This window comes from Triticum aestivum, chromosome 4B (assembly GCF_018294505.1).
Source record: "Triticum aestivum cultivar Chinese Spring chromosome 4B, IWGSC CS RefSeq v2.1, whole genome shotgun sequence".
NCBI classification, from domain to species: domain Eukaryota; kingdom Viridiplantae; phylum Streptophyta; class Magnoliopsida; order Poales; family Poaceae; genus Triticum; species Triticum aestivum.
In genome coordinates this window covers 665,541,071-665,556,822 of record NC_057804.1, presented here as the reverse complement: position 1 = coordinate 665,556,822, position 15,752 = coordinate 665,541,071, and the positions used below count along the sequence as shown (strand labels likewise).

The 15,752-nt window shown below is 46.3% G+C and overlaps 2 protein-coding genes and 1 pseudogene across 2 annotated transcripts in view; all 3 read left to right on the top strand.

Annotated features, from left to right (window-relative positions):
- Positions 1–7,634, top strand: part of LOC123094024 (THO complex subunit 1) — an 8,353-nt gene extending 719 nt beyond the window's left edge. Inside the window, exons 2-21 of the mRNA XM_044516101.1 lie at positions 46–129; positions 247–321; positions 638–728; positions 844–989; positions 1,103–1,174; positions 1,465–1,537; positions 1,652–1,717; positions 1,826–1,872; positions 1,988–2,059; positions 2,162–2,290; positions 2,376–2,441; positions 3,357–3,398; positions 3,726–3,842; positions 3,930–4,012; positions 5,029–5,095; positions 5,451–5,522; positions 5,643–5,693; positions 6,419–6,478; positions 6,918–7,067; positions 7,145–7,634. Of these exons, the coding sequence (XP_044372036.1) occupies positions 46–129; positions 247–321; positions 638–728; positions 844–989; positions 1,103–1,174; positions 1,465–1,537; positions 1,652–1,717; positions 1,826–1,872; positions 1,988–2,059; positions 2,162–2,290; positions 2,376–2,441; positions 3,357–3,398; positions 3,726–3,842; positions 3,930–4,012; positions 5,029–5,095; positions 5,451–5,522; positions 5,643–5,693; positions 6,419–6,478; positions 6,918–7,067; positions 7,145–7,354 (1,773 nt within the window). The 3' untranslated portion in view covers positions 7,355–7,634. The remainder of the gene's footprint in view (positions 1–45; positions 130–246; positions 322–637; positions 729–843; positions 990–1,102; positions 1,175–1,464; positions 1,538–1,651; positions 1,718–1,825; positions 1,873–1,987; positions 2,060–2,161; positions 2,291–2,375; positions 2,442–3,356; positions 3,399–3,725; positions 3,843–3,929; positions 4,013–5,028; positions 5,096–5,450; positions 5,523–5,642; positions 5,694–6,418; positions 6,479–6,917; positions 7,068–7,144) is intronic.
- Positions 7,635–7,899: 265 nt separating this feature from the next.
- Positions 7,900–9,688, top strand: LOC123090414 (kinase-interacting family protein-like). The gene is made up of 2 exons (XM_044511731.1): positions 7,900–8,020; positions 8,664–9,688. Exons 1-2 carry the CDS (start codon positions 7,900–7,902, stop codon positions 9,686–9,688), a joined length of 1,146 nt encoding a protein of 381 aa, XP_044367666.1.
- Positions 9,689–13,021: 3,333 nt separating this feature from the next.
- LOC123089795 (60 kDa jasmonate-induced protein-like) lies at positions 13,022–13,742 on the top strand (annotated as a pseudogene).
- The last annotated feature ends 2,010 nt before the right edge of the window (positions 13,743–15,752 follow it).

Genomic DNA, 15,752 nt, shown 5'->3' with positions numbered 1-15,752 from the left:
GCTTCGGCCAATTCCCCTAAATTCGAACCGTTTGCTTGGTCGCAGGGAGTGTTCCGGACCGCGCTGTCCAGGAACGAGGCCCCCGAGGCTTTCGCCCTCCAGGCGGTGCAGGAAGCGATTAAGCCTCAGGTATGCATACACCGCACATCCAGATTCGTTTGCATTTGGTAATCCTTGAGCTGTGTTTTGTTATAGAATGCAATAGGCATGATGTAATTTAACCCGGGTTCTCATCCGATTTGGCAGAAGCAAACGGTGCTGGTGCTAGAGGAGAACCAGACCTTGGAGAATGCTCTTCGAAGGCTGCTGCAGGAACTTGTGGTAAGATTCTTTAACGCAGACAAGGCTACGCTAGTCTCTGCTGCAAAGGGATGTGCGCATTTTCAGTTTTCTGACCACACGGCATATGATGTGTTGAGCTATCCCCTGAACTTGATAAACAAATTTCAATTTTATGGGCACCATTGGAACCTAACACAATGGATCAGTTGTCGTCCTGCCTATATACAATCCACTAAATGTTTTCTTTATTATGGTTGATAACTGACTGCAATTGATGCACTTTTTATTTGCTGATCGTCAATCCTAGAAACAAACAAATCTCGATTGCTGATTCTGTTTCATAATTTTACTCTAGTCATCTGCAGTTCAATCGGGTAAAGGAATTATGCAGTATGGAAACTCATTGGATAGCGGGGAAAGTAATTGCCTGATAACACATCTTCTTGGTCAGTCACAATCCTTTCACCAGTCCTGTCCAAATATTTTTATTACCCACATCAGTTTCTAAGAGTATGTATAGTGTTTATTTTATTCTGACAAATCCAACTTCTGCCATATTAGATATCATGCTTTACCTTTGTGAAAGAGGGCATGTTGAGGGTGGCATGGTATTCCAGTTATTGGAAGATCTGACGGATATGTCAACTATCAAAGACTGCAAAGATGTCTTTGGGTATATTGAGAGCAAGCAGGATGTCTTGGGGAAGGTAATTCTGGATTTGCGAATTGCACTCATTTTTTAATGGTTTGTGGTGCCGGTATGATTCACATAATGTATGTTCATAGTTTTGCTAAATGGATTTTTTTGGGTTATTTCTAGCAAGAGCTATTTGGGCGTGGCAAGTTGGTTATGCTGAGGACTTGCAACCAACTACTTCGAAGACTTTCAAAGGTTAGTCTGGTTATTTGATTCTGTAATCTTTAGCTAATTTGTTGTAGTTATCATACTGCTGATTAAACTTAGACTGGTGGGTGGTTTATCTACTACCGAACTGAAAGTTTTCAATAAAAGCTTTGCCAGTGATAACTTCGTTGTGTAATAAATGGCTATTGGCCTTATCAGCGAAAAGTTTTTGACCATTACCTTCAGCAAGCTTCTCAAGAGCGCTTCTTGGAGTTTCATCTGATACAAAGTTTGTGTGCTCAACTAGCATTCATATTTTCTATACTATGAAATTTCAGTCGAACGATGTGGTGTTCTGCGGACGCATTATCATGTTCCTGGCACATTTCTTCCCGTTGTCAGAGCGTTCAGGTTTGCATATTACATCTTCCCCTACTCTATCTAGTCTGGCTGCTTATTGACAAGGAATTATAACTGTCCTCTGGGTACACTGCTTATTTTTATTCTTCTATTTTTACTTATCAGCTCTCAATATCAAGGGAGTTTTCAACACATCAAATGAAACTAAGTATGAGAAAGATGCCACTGACGGTTAGTACAATTGTCCTGATAAAAATAATTATTTTATCCTGTTCTTTCCTATCTTCATTTAAGTGTATTGTAAATGATAGCATTTCCTAATGCACCTTTGTTTCTCAGGAATTTCTGTTGATTTCAACTTCTACCAGACCCTGTGGAGTCTGCAGGTTGATATATTGTACTTGTTAATCTCTGGGATTCAAGATCATCATTATGCCACCTGTTAATTTCTCAACGTGAGGTTGTTTCAATTCTTAACTTTGGGTTTTATTTTCATTCTAGGAGCATTTCCGTAACCCAGCTTTGACTACTACAAATCCAACAAAATGGCAAAAGTTCGCGTCCAATTTAACGGTACACTCTCCTTCATTTTTCCATTGACAGGCAGTCTTTTACCTTTTCCTGTTCAATGTTTCTGTTCTGAACTTCTGATTGATGCTGATAACTAAATTTCAGGTCGTGTTAAGCACATTTGAAGCTCAGCCTCTCAGCGATGCTGACGGAAAACATAATAATCTTGAGCAGGAGGAAGATGCTGCTTTCAATATTAAGTACCTTACTAGCAGTAAATTGATGGGTTTGGAGGTAATTCTTGTTGAGCATCTGACACTAGTTTCTTTGGTGACTGTTCACGGTTGTTGTATAACCGTATAACATTCTTTATATGCAGTTGAAAGACGCAAGTTTTCGACGCCACATCCTTGTCCAATGCCTTATATTTTTTGACTATCTCAAGGTACACATAGTTTGCGTTTAGGTTGCAATCTAACATCAGTTTGTGCCTATTGTACATCCTTGTTCAATTTTCCAAGCATTTAGGGGTTTCCCATTGTCTGTCCATTCCGTGATAGGCAGCATGTTTTGTATTCTGAATAGCTACCAAAGCAAAAAATAGCATTTCTCCCTGTAAATCTTCTTAAATTTCGTTGCATCCTTGTTCTGTTTATTTATATGCATACTTCCTGTCCTCTGTCCAAATCAGTATTATGCTGCTATGTGACTGCACGTGGGCTGCATGTGCCATTACAATAAATTTCTTCTTTCTCCGCTTTCTCTCTTCCATGCAAGTCTCATCTGCTTGTGTTCCACACTGGCCAGCTATTTTTAACGACACTGTTGAGAAGGAGATACACTCGCTAACTTTCTCATGTACCTAGCTAAGAGTAACTATGCCCGTAGTTGATGACCATAGTTGATAGAACAGCATTTCTGTCACTTATAGTTGCTGCTGTTACCTGTTGCTTATTACTCCCTCCGTTCCTAAATATAAGCCTTTTTAGAGATTCCACTACAAACTACATGCGGATGTATATCGACATATTTTAGTGTAGATTCACTCATTTTACTTCGTACATAGTCCATAGTGGAATCTCTAAAAAGACTTATATTTAGGAACGGAGGGAGTATATGCCCCATGCCATAGAATGCTGACATGCATCTGGCAATAGTTGGAAGGAAAGTTATAACTAATGTGGACTATCAAGCTAACTTATTGTTGGGTAGTGAAGTATGAACTGGAATATACTCGCACAATCTTGCAATCATCATAGACATCCTTTTTCCCTGTTATTTCAGCTCAATTTCCTGTCGTTGATTAGCCTGCTACTATCTGTGAGGTGTGGACCACTGACATAATTGTTCTGTACATCAGGCGCCTGGAAAGACTGACAAGGAAGGTCCATCCGAGAGCATGGTAAGAAACAAAATCACATTGTTCAGTTTGGCCTCCAATTATAGGTGCATGCTTAACATAAAGGGTTCAAATATAATTATTTTTGTTGAATGTTCCATCTGTAAGTTGTGCTAGTATGAAGTCCCTGGTTAGTGGTAATTGGGTCAACTGTTACCAGTACCAACTGCCAGTCTCTGAGTGCCTGATACAAGTAACCTGGGCCATAGTTGTAGTATAGTAAACCAGGAATTGTGATGTTAGTTATTGGTTTCTTTGAGGGGCTTATTAATCCATCGTTCAATTAAGAATTAATTCTGACAATTTTATCTCTTGTCCCCGTTTAATCAGAAAGAGGAAATCAAATCTTGTGAAGAGCGTGTCAAGAATCTTCTGGAGATGATTCCACCGAAAGGGAAGGAATTCCTACAAAGCATTGAGCATATTCTTGAGCGGGAGAAAAACTGGGTATATACTTTGCTGCAGTGTACTAGTCTTATACTTTTGATGCAGGATTTTCACCACTTCTCATACCTCTGTTTGCATTTTGAAAAGGTATGGTGGAAGAGAGATGGATGTCCAGCATTTGAAAAACAGCCTTTTGAAAAGAAGTCCAGTCAAGCCGGAGCCAGAAAACGGTGTGCTACTTGCTTTCTTTAGGCATTTACATGTTTTCTGATTTTTTTTGTTATTTGTGTTGCTGCTAGTGTGCTTAGTCGAGCAGAACGTGTGCAAGTGTATAACTGTTTGAAAGCAGAAACCATTTTAATATTAACCAACAAAACTGCTGTATTGACCATGTTATTAGTGACTACTTGTATATTTGGTTAAGCACTTTCTTAATAATTATATAGTGGCTGTTAGTTCCTTCAGAGCCAGGTGTATGTAACTGGTGCATGTAGCAGCAAACACCTTTTTGTGAACTGTCATAAAACAAGCATATGGAGTTTTATGTCTAGCTTATTTCACACTTGTCTGTTCATCATTATTTTCCCAGCATTTAAGAATCGTTTGTCAGTATGGTAATCTATTGCAGTTATTCAGAAATTTTAGTACCCACTTTCTTGATTAATTTTTCATTTTTGTCTTGCGCAAAGCTTGGAATTGACCAGTTTCATCAGCATTCATATCAAATGTCAGTAGTATGTATGTTAATTAATGTAGTTAGACGGGTTATGTAATCCATGTTAGGTATTAGTGTGCAAAATCCTTCCAAATATGATATTTTTCCAGTGGAGGATCCAGTAATGGATAATAAATATCGATTGTCTCATTGTAATTTTGTGTTCTAGATTTGTCTAGGAAAAAGTAACCATTGACAAATTTACAGATAAAATGCTGCATAAATTATTTGACCTAACACACTGCCTATTTCTGTACCAGTTTTGTAGTATAGATCCAAAACTTACTAGACTTATTTCGTGATAATGAAGGGATAGGGCAACAGTAAATACTGGCTATGTCGGTGATAGATTTTAAGCTGTTTTCACTCTTGTAATTTGAGACTTATTATGTTGTGCAATACTGGCTAGGTCAGTGAAGAATTTTAAGCTGTTTTCACTCTTGTAACATGAGAGCTTATTATGTCGTGCTCTACTGTTTTCACTGTACTAATTTTAAGCTGTTTCCACTCTACTGTTTTCTTCTGATGTAGTAAGCCAAGGTGGAGATTGGGAAACAAGGAACTTGCGCAACTGTGGAAATGGGCAGAATTAAACCCTGTACGTTTTAAGCTACAACTTCCCGCTATTATCCTATTTGACTGGTTACTATTAGTATAACTGCAAAATCTGTTGGTTTTAGTCTTTTAGGCCCTTTTTCGTACTGGTAGAGTATCGAAAAACTTACTTTTTCTTACTGTCCAAGTTTTCTTCTATATAAGAAATATGAGTTTGAATGGGTACATTTCAGCAGGACAGGGGCCTTGTACAAATTTGCTGCAAGTCACTGCCCTGTTAGTTGAATGGCCTACACAGTATTGATAAATAATCATCCAATTACCTGTATGTGCCTTGAGTTACCTTTTTTGGCCATGCAATTTTTGCAACCCACATCTCACTTGCATTGGAACTGCAGGATGCTTTGACTGACTCTGACCGAGTCCGCATGCCATCAGTTACAGAATATTGGAAACCACTTGCAGAAGATGTAAGCACCAAGTGTTTCTTTCATGGTTATTTTGCACCTCTGATGCATTCATCATTTTTTTATGTACAATAACTTATCAGGATATTCCTCTAATATCGAGTTTTTAATGTAAAATTGCAGATGGACACATCTGCTGGAATTGAGGAGGAGTATCACCACAAAAATAATCGTGTAAGTTCAAATCCCAGCCCTATTACGTTCTTGAGTGGCTGCCAGTAGAAGTTTCTAGTGAGGAACTTTGCTGGATCCCTGCGCTTAAGTCATCCATACCTAAAAATGGAGTTGGTGCAAAGAATTTATGAAATGGGACCCAGCTCTCCATTGAACCAAAACATATTATTCTCCCAAAGAAGTTGTGCTAAAAATGAATTAATAATAGTAATCTTTGTGTCTATCATCAGTTCTGCAGATGCCATAGAAATTCTCCCTTCTCATATTTGCTGATATGTGTGGGGATTAAGCTGGGAACTCTAGTGTTATCGTGCTTACATGTTTCATTTTTAAAAAACACTTGGAATCAGGCACGTGTATCCTCAGTTATTAAAATTCAGGTAGCCATGATCTACCTGACACAATGCTGTTATGAACTGTTCTCTGTATAGAACAGGATGTTGTTGATGTAGTTCTGCACTGGTAACGGATCTTGTCCCACACCAAGACAGGGTGGTTCAAATCACATAGGCAGAAACTTTTATCAGTGGCTTAGTGGAGTGCTCATGAAACGATGTCCTCATTTCATGGACACTGATTTCAGGAGTGTTATTTTTGGGTTTGCATATATGACCTGATGCCAGAAACATCATTGTAATTTTCTTTTGAATATGTTTAGTGGTCTCAAAAAAAAAGGGTTCTTTTGAATATGTTTAGTGGTCTCAAAAGCATTTTTTTTAAAACAGGTTTATTGCTGGAAAGGTTTACGGTTTCAAGCCAGACAAGATTTGGAAGGATTTTCTCGAGTATGTATTATGTTGTTGCTATTACAGTCTCTTTTACTTGTATTTATTACTATTATTATTGACATTCATGCACATGTTCCTTAATGAACTTTTATTTGAAATTTCAAAGAAAAATGTGGAAAATATTTTTTGTATTTGCGAAAAATATTGTGTGCTAGCAAACATTTGTGCAAAAACAGTATGCATGTTTATGTGCTCTATAAGAGAACCAAATTTGTACAATTCATTGCTATATGTTAGTCATTCATCGTGTCTTATACAGCTCACAAAATGGCATATTTTGCATAATTTTTTGCTAGTTCACATGCTTTCTCACCAAAATAAATGAATGGAATACTACGATTTTGAACCCCCATGAGCATGCGAGCACAAAATCCATGTCTAGTTTGCCATGTTTTATCATCAGCTAACTAATGCTTACCGCCTCGCCTGATTTCAGTTTTATGACTACGGGATCGAAGGGGTTGTACCTCCCGAGCTGCTGCCGCCCGACGTGCGCGCCAAATTCAATTCTAAGCCCGGGGAGAAGGCCAAACGGCCTAAACGGGAGGACACAAGAGGCACTTCAGCCCACCCCAAGGAGCCACAGGTACCTAGGGCATCATCTGGCGCATATCTGGGCTACCATAACCCGTAATATGCATCTTATGCCTTGGCTGCGTGAAGGTTGCCGCGGCCACGCCCGAGACGGACGGCGGTGGCAGCGGGGGCGACCAGGAGGAAGGCGTTGTGCCGATGGACTCCGACAACGGTGCGGGAGAGGACGGCCAGAAGCGCAGCCCCGGCGAGGTCTCGGGGCCCGAGTCCGGGCAGTGCGATGCCGAGGACGATGGGGAAGATAACACCAAAAGCGCGCATAGTAGAGATCGTCGGTAGGGGTGGCAAACAGGCATAATAGAAGGATTTCCTCCCAAGGAGAGAGATGATGATGTTGTATCATGCTTCCAACTTTTTGATTCCGATTTGCCGTTTCTCGGTCTTGGCGCCACCTGAGCCGAGACATTAGTTAATTAGCAGACGCTAATGTCTTCCCCTTTGTTTTGACAGTGACACCAATGTATTCCCTAATTATGCTGGTGGGCACCATGTTTTAGCCTGACATATGTGTGTACATGATATACGTAGCAACAAAGTGGCAAAAGCTCAGTCTGTTTAATCTTGTGCTCGTTTTACAGTGTCATTGAAAATTCATATCCAGAGCGGTTGCCATTGCCAGCACTCACTAGATTTATTCAGGAAACATTCTCACGCCCAGTTGTGGGTGGGAACCCGGTTCGAATCCTCTGCAGCAACAAAGTTGAAATCCAGCCCTGTTTGATGATAAGCCAGCCCGTTTGACAAGTGTTTTTTTTTACAGAAATCATTGTGTTGGGAGGCATTTTGTAGGGCCATTGAAATCTCGTACCCGGGAGTGGTTGCCAATGCCAGCGCTACATTTTATATTCCGCGAGTTTGGCGAGATCCGATTACGAAATTCGAATCCTGGAAGTGTTTTTGACGCGCAGTTCTGGCTGCGAGCCCGGGTGTTCCGTTGGAAGGCTCGTCCGCAACCACCCCGTTGGTGTAAAATGAATGGCGCCCTTAATAAAGCCGTCCTGTAACGGATCATGGTTGTTGGTTTTCTACTCATGCGAAGTGCTTTGCAAGTAATTAGTTACACTCACTGCCCCCGGTCAACTACCCAGCGGGCACCAGGGCTCATCTGGACCGCCCGCTGGATGACAAGTGGACGGCTGGGATGAAGGATGGGACCTGCCCCTGCCCCTGCCCTTGTGGCCGAAGGAAGCTTTGCTTGGACGACACAAGTGTATATATGCAGGAGAGAGCTCAGCGAGGATTAATGCCGCCGAGGATTCTCACCTCACCTAGCTGCTAGTAGTACAGTATCACTGTGGCAGGCAGCTCTGCAGTGCCACACTGCTAGCAACGTCGTAGGGTAACAATCTATCCCGGTGAATTACCCAACTCTCAAGTCTCAAGTACTACGTATATGGTAGTCCTACTATAGCTGTTACGATCAACGAAACCTGATTAATTAATCTCAAAGAAGTTTTAGTCCAAACTGCTGTACATACAATGCTTGGTTATACTACGATTTGTGTAAGATTCCTGATAGTCGTACGTATAGCGCTGCTTGCATGCATGCATTTACTCTAATGAAAACTGTACGTTTGTGTGTGACAAGTGTATTATGCCGTTGCAGACATCGAGCAGCGCGTGCGCGCGCTGGCGGCCGGCGTGCCGGGCGACGACGCGGCGGCGGACCACTCCTTCGCCGAGCGCGCCGAGAACTACTACCACCGCCGCCCGCAGCTGCTCGCGCTCCTCACCGACCTCCACCACCGCTACCTCTACCTCGCCGACCGCTACGCACAGTCCCTCCTCGCCAACGCCAAGTCTCACTCCCACTCCCACCTCAACCTCCACCTCAGCTCCGACTGCTCATCCGACGTCGACGACCGCTCCTCCGATGCCGGCAGCTCCCTCTCCTTCCAACCCCACTCCGGAATCACCGATGACCACCACCACCATCCCGCTGCTCCGGCTGTTTACGCCGAGCTGGTGGTGGCGGAGCTGGTGATGGCGTGGGTGGACCGGGACGTCCTGGCGGACGAGGCCGACCGCCGGCGGGCCGAGTCGGCGCGCAAGATCGACCTGCAGGGGAGCCTGCTGGAGGTGCTCGAGTCGGAGCGCCTCGTCCTGCTGGGCGAGAACGCACGCCTCGCCTTCCGCGCCACCGCCGCCGAGGAGGAGGCCGCCGCGGCGGCAGCCGAGCTCGGCTACACGCGCCGCCGCGCCGCAGACCTGGCCCGGCTCGCCGTGAAGCTGCGGGACGACCACCGGGTGTGCATCCTCGGGCGGAAGGTCGAGGCGCTGCAGGCGCAGGTGTACGGGCTGGAGCTCCGCAACCGCGAGTGCTTCGAGGCCATGGCCGCATGGGAGGCCGAGCGCAAGGTCGGCGTCGCCGAGATCGACCGCCTCCGCGCCGAGAACCGCCGCCTCGCCGCAGAGGCCGCCGTCGCCGCGCAGGCGTCGTCGAGGAGGAAGCGTGGGGGCGGCAAGGGTGGCGGGAGCAGCGGGTGGTGGTGGCTTGCGAGGGTGCGACTGGCGGCGGAGTGGACGCCGTGCGCGCCGACGTCGGTGACGGTGAGGAAGGTCGGCGAGCAGATGAAGGGCGGCAAGTACAACGGCGGCTGCTTCTGCATGTAGGCTGCAGGCGGCGGCGGCGTCGTGACACCGGCGATGAGGGTCTCTGTTTTTGGTGCTTCTTTTTGGTTTGCCCCCTTGGATTATGGCGGTATTACTAAGGGGATGATCGACGAAGAGATGGTTTAGGCTGGGGCACCACTGACACTGACACTGGCACTAATGGAGCTGTGATGCTTCTGTCGGTGGAGATGGAGATGGGCAAAGTAGTATTATGAGAGACATGTACGTAGTAAGGAGTAGTATTAAGCAGTAATGTCCAACGAGACGCAAAGTTGTTACTTTAAGCCGCTATATATCTCGCACATGAGTTGGTGTCTGTTTACCTCCAACTTTTCAATCAGTTTTGAGTACAAACTGTTCGAATTCCTGCTTGCTATCCACAGCACTAAATTGCTAGGTAAACTAAGCCAAACGAATTATGGAATAGCATGAAAAATTGAAAACACGCACGGAGTTGCCCGATCGAGCTCCATTTCATAGAGATGTAAACCTTGCATAAAAGCAGGTTAACATCTCTGGGCGTCACAAACCCATTGGTCTCAACGGATACTCTCTCCCTCCGCTCGCAGATAAATGTACATCTAGCTCTTGTCTTAAATCAAAACTTTAAAACTTTGACCAAATTTGTAAGAAAAACTAGTAGCATTAATTTATGGCACAAAATTCGCATCACTAGATTTGTTTTGAAATGTACTTTCATAACATACCAATTTGATGTCATGTATGCTACTACTCTTTTCTATAAAGTTTGTCAAAATTATAAAACTTTTATTTAGTACAAAAGGTAGATGTACACTTATTCACAGAGACGAGTAGTCTTAAAGCCAACATTTCAGCACTAAAAGCATTTCTAGCCTTTCCATAAACTTAACTCCTCAAATCACCTTCTATAATTAATATTTTTGGGACCGTCTATAACAGGTGCCTAAAAAAATGTTTTCAAGAGTCACTTTCTTTCCCGACCATCGGATCAATATCCAACGGCTTCAATCATGCTACGGACTGTTCAGCTTCTTCCTCCCGACGACAGTTTCTCCTCCCCCGGCAGCCTATCTCGCCACATACGCCTGCCTCCATCCCCCGTGGCCGGCAGGCTACCGTACACCGCCTCGCCGCCCCATTCTCCCCCTCGACCCCCCTCCACCACCGTTGCTGCCCCACCGCCTCAGCAATCCTTCTAAGCCCCACACCACCGGTGAAAACTCCGACGATTCCCTTCACCCCATCCCTAAGATAGATAATGGGGCTGTTACTCCCCCTAAAATAGATAGTGGGGCTATGGCTTTCTCAGGCGAGCTTAGAATGAACTAGAGAAAGTGAGCGGCGCGAAGGAAATTTTCAGGCACCTGAGATATAGCAAAATCAAACCTTTTTAAATTTTGTGGAGTTAAACATTCTTGCACACGAATACGGCCCCTTCTCCTAATCTTAACTCACTATATGTTCTACCTATCTCATCCATCTTTCTGCATAGGCATTTCCACACCATTTCAAGTTTTCAACAATATTCTCATTGGCACCACTACCACTAGTGTAACCACCAAAGAACCTCGATCTTGCCAAGATCTCTCAAGGAACAATTTACCAATCTTGTCTCATCCTTTCATTCATACTTGGTTATTGGCACTACACTGGTCTATGAGTTGTTCACTTGTTCAACACAACCGGACCATCGATTGCACTGATCTTGGATGCTACTTCAGCGATGAGCAGAGATACCCATGCGTGTGATTGGATGGAATCAGAACATTGTGTGAATAGTATTGCTCAATCCAACTCCAAAATATGTCCTTGGTTTGATCGACTCCTCCAGCCCTGGCGTCAAGAGAGATATGTTTATTCAAGCATTGCACAAAGTTATGTCCTCCTCAACTTTGTAGTTCACCGACCTTGTTAGCTCTCTCTTCATGGTATGTGTGTGGTTACCCTCTATTTCGACACTATGTCTCTCTCCTTGGTTTTCATTTGCCACAGAAATGACAACGTCGTTAAGGTCAATGGCGTTCCTTTCATCCAGCGCCATGAATTTTTCCAGGTCACCCAACTTGTTTCGCATAGTATGATGTAAAAACCATCACCAAATTTCAATATCACATGATCCAAGATTTTGAGCAAAAATAATAATACAAAAACACTTACCTATCTGGCATTGTGTCCAACACCTCGTGAGCATATGATCATTCTCATCACATGAACTACCATAGATGGTTTTGCAAAATTAAACAATCCAACATTCTCGATCACAACACACAATTTTTGCACCAATAAACAACCAGACACTTCTAATGGGAGGGATGATTGCAAAAACTAGAAGTGGTACTCAAACTACACTAAACAACATCAACAAGAAGCTCTTCTCAAACTACATGACCAAAGCAAACTAGGACAAGGTGATCGCGCACCTCGGCGCACACATGGCAGATGGGGCAGCCCTCGTCACGCGTAGCGCACACGGAGCACGCGGGTTCCTGTACCCGATCGTCGACCCCGAGGACATCAGCCGAGGCGGGTTCGAGGTGCTGGCCGTGTGCCATCCCGATGATGACGTGGTGAACTCCGTCATTAGTTATCGCACAGAAGTTCAGGGGCGTGATGCCGATGGACTTTGCAGTGGGCGTGATGCCGGTGGACAGTACGCGCGCGGCACGGTGCCTGTGGTCAGCCCTCCGTGCAGGTTCGGTGAGATGGTGGGGGACGTGACCCAGAACCAGAAGAGAGAGGAGTTTGCCAACGCGGAAGTGGCCTTTTGATCCATAGCTGCGAGGGAATAATGGGTGTGCATCCATCCATACCTCGCTGCTTGATTGCATCAAGCTTGCAGACGTACGCAGCTGGTGATGTTCGTACTATTTATGCATTTGAAGTACGTGTGGTGTTTACAATTGAATGTCTTGTAGACCTTTGTATGTGTATAAGTGAATTTTTAGTTCACAAGTATAATGGTCCATGTCATAGTGGTACACAAGAACCTTTGTTCGATTGTCAATTTGATTGAAAAAATGAGATCCCGAGTATTGTTGGCGAAAAAGACAAAATCTTACTACCAAAATAAAAAGCCATCTGGGCGCTCAAATGGGTGAGTTAGCTCAGTGAGTTAGAATATAAAAGCTCTCGTGAGCAAAAATAAAAGGGCCATCACATGGTACCCTGGCCCACGAGTCATGTATGTCACACTCTTCTCTTGACAATCACGCTGGTTCCATGCATGAATTGCACTAGCCAGCCAGCACCGCTGGGCAACGCGATCAGTGTGTGCTGGTGTCCGTAGCCCGGATATATATACTACGACTTGATTGTTCATCCTTCATCATTCCCTGTTCTAGTCTAGTCTTCAAGAGAAGAGATGGACGGATCCACCCTCAATCGCCTCGGCACCATGGCGGCGTTCTTCCTCATGCTTGTCCTCGCCGCCAGCAACAGCAAGCACGGACACGCAGGAGCCGTTGCTGCGGGCAATCCCGTCGTCGTCCGGGGACGGCTAACCGGCCGCGGCCCGAATGACAAGACCACCGTTGCCGTGCAGAGACACGACGTCTCCTTGGCCGGCTTCACCGATGGCACCGGCCATTGGCACGCCTTTCCTGGCCTTGAGCATCTCTTCCCCACATCTACAACCCTCCCGTTCGGTAGCAGCTACAGCGACCTCATCGACGGCCTCGCGAACCTGCCGGGCGTGCCGCTGGGGCGGTAGGCCATGCTGGAGGCCATCCGCGTGCTCGCCGCCTACCGCCCCGGGGCTGACGTGGAGCCGGTCAAGCAGGCGCTGGCGGTGATGAAGGTTGTGATGTGCGAGGCCCAGCGGGTGGGGCCTATCAAAGAGATCCTCAACAATGGATGGGACATCGGTGCCCGCGTCGCCCCCGAGCACCTGCCCGACACCATGTCCTACGAGATCCTCCGCTCCAACCTTACGGGCAAGTGGGACGGGCCCTTCACCAAGATGCTAGAGACCCAGGCCAACATCCGCAGCATGGAGGAGGCGCTCGCCGTGGTCGGGGCGATTCGGAATGCCGACTTCGAGCAAGTGCTCGAGGCTCACGCCACCCCGATGTAAAGTCAACGTTCATGCAATTGGTCCATCGCGGTTTATGTTCAGGAGTCAATGTTTTGTTCATGTTCGTCTTAACTGGTGGGATAATATGTGGTGTCAGATTGCTTGCTTCGTATGCTATTTCAGGCTTCAAATCTTCTCACGAAATGCTAAAACTTTTGTAGTCAATTTACTTGAACAGCCTCGCCTACGTACTAATCATGCTACTTAGGGCGTTGCTACGAATCAACCGGCTGATTTACTGGAGAAATCAGCCGGGTCACCAACCGTCCGATACGTCCTCTCCTGCCAGTTGGATGGGTCAACATGATGATGCTTCGTTCTCCTGTTGCTTCATTCTCCTATGACCGCTGGCCACAGCAAAGGCAATGCCCGCGTCGCCGCTAGAACTATCACCGCCTCAGCTCGCAGCTGATGCTACGTCGCGCAGCAAAAATCTTAGGTGTTGCGTTGCAGCTACGCCGCCGGCGAGATCAGTGGTCACAGCACCTTGGGTGTCGCATCACAGCTCCAGCGCCGACGATGACCCTGGGTCGCAGCACTTCACGCGCTACATTGCAGCTCCGCCGCCGGCGAGATCCATGGTTGTAGCACCTTGGGTGTTGCATTGCAGCTCCCGCGCAGGCGAGGCCCATGGTCGTGGCTCGTCGTGCGTTGCATTGCAGCTTCGCCGCCGACAAGTTCCGCGGGTCGCAACACCTCGGGTGTTACATTGCAGCTCCGCTGCCGGCGAGTTCCGCGGGTTGCAAGCATCAACCACGTTACATTGCAGCTCCATCCCCGGCGAGTGGCTAACCCGGTTGCATTCCAGCTTCGCCGCCGGCGAGATCCGCGCATTGCAGCACCAGTCGTGTTGCTTTGAAGCTCCCTCCCCCCAAAACAAATTTCACACAACTCCGGCGAGCAGCACAACATTGCTCGCAGCACCCGGCGTCGCCCTCGTCAGAGGGGGAGCCCGCGCCCCATCTCACCGCACTGAGCATGCCCTGTAGCACGGGAGAACCCCCTTGTAGCGCGCGGCGAGCGGCTGCCTCGTCTGCAGCTGACGCCCGAGCCACCGCCGGTGGGTTCCCTTGCTGCACGGCGTGCTGCCTCGAACTCCGTCTCGCAACGTGGAACAAGGCTCCTTCTTGTGTGGCAGATGAGAAAGACAGGGAAAAGGGAAAGCGTCGGGGAGATGACGAGTGGGAACTGGGAAGGGAGGAGATAAGGTTGGGGATGAAAGCGGTGGCGGGGCCCACATGGCACGTGTCGCTCGGGAGAGAAGGTTTACAAGGAGCGTTTCCGTCCAACGTACAAAGCTCCCGTACTCTTTTGTTTTGCGGGTCTAAAATTCATGATCGTCAACACTTAGCGTGTGTTTGGTTGCATTCTCATCTCAGCATAGTGGTTTTCTTTTCATGCATGCTCATCTCAGCACCCTTCTTCATGCATGCTTCTAGTGTATTTGTATTAAGCTCGTATTGACTCATGCACCCTTCATACACTCTATCAAACACCCAAAAGTGGGTCAAGAAGAAAACTTTTGCTCTCATGCACCTTTCATGCACCCTACCAAACACACATACAAGGTGTAAAAGCATTCGCGTGTAAACACCACACATACATTATTGAGTGCAAAGAGCACATGGCTTGAAATACATAAATAGTACTCCCTCCGTCTCAAAGTACTTGTCTTAAATCCGTCTAAATACGAATGTATCAAGTCACGTTTTAGTATTAGGTATATCGGGACGGAGGGAGTAGTATGACAATATCCACGTGCGTGCGATTGCAAGCGATCGAACCTGGATGTAGGAAGATTACCACATGCACGTTCATTATTGTCCCCTGGCGACGATCGATCAAAAGGCCACTTCCGGTTTGGCAAACTCCTCTCTCTTCTGGTTCACGTCCACCACCATCTCGCCGAACCAAAGGTGGTCGAGTGGGTTGTCGAAGGCTGCGAGCATGTCCGAGTAGTGTGCCTCCATGTTACCGTCAGCCTCGGAACAGAGGCGGATGAGGCCCTCC

Coding starts and splice junctions, on each gene's coding strand:
- LOC123090414 (XM_044511731.1), top strand. CDS start 7,900: ATGCCAGCGCTACATTTTATATTCCGCGAGTTTGGCGAGATCCGATTA. Junction 8,021..8,663: donor GGTGTTCCGTTGGAAGGCTC/GTCCGCAACCAC, acceptor GTGTGTGACAAG/TGTATTATGCCGTTGCAGAC.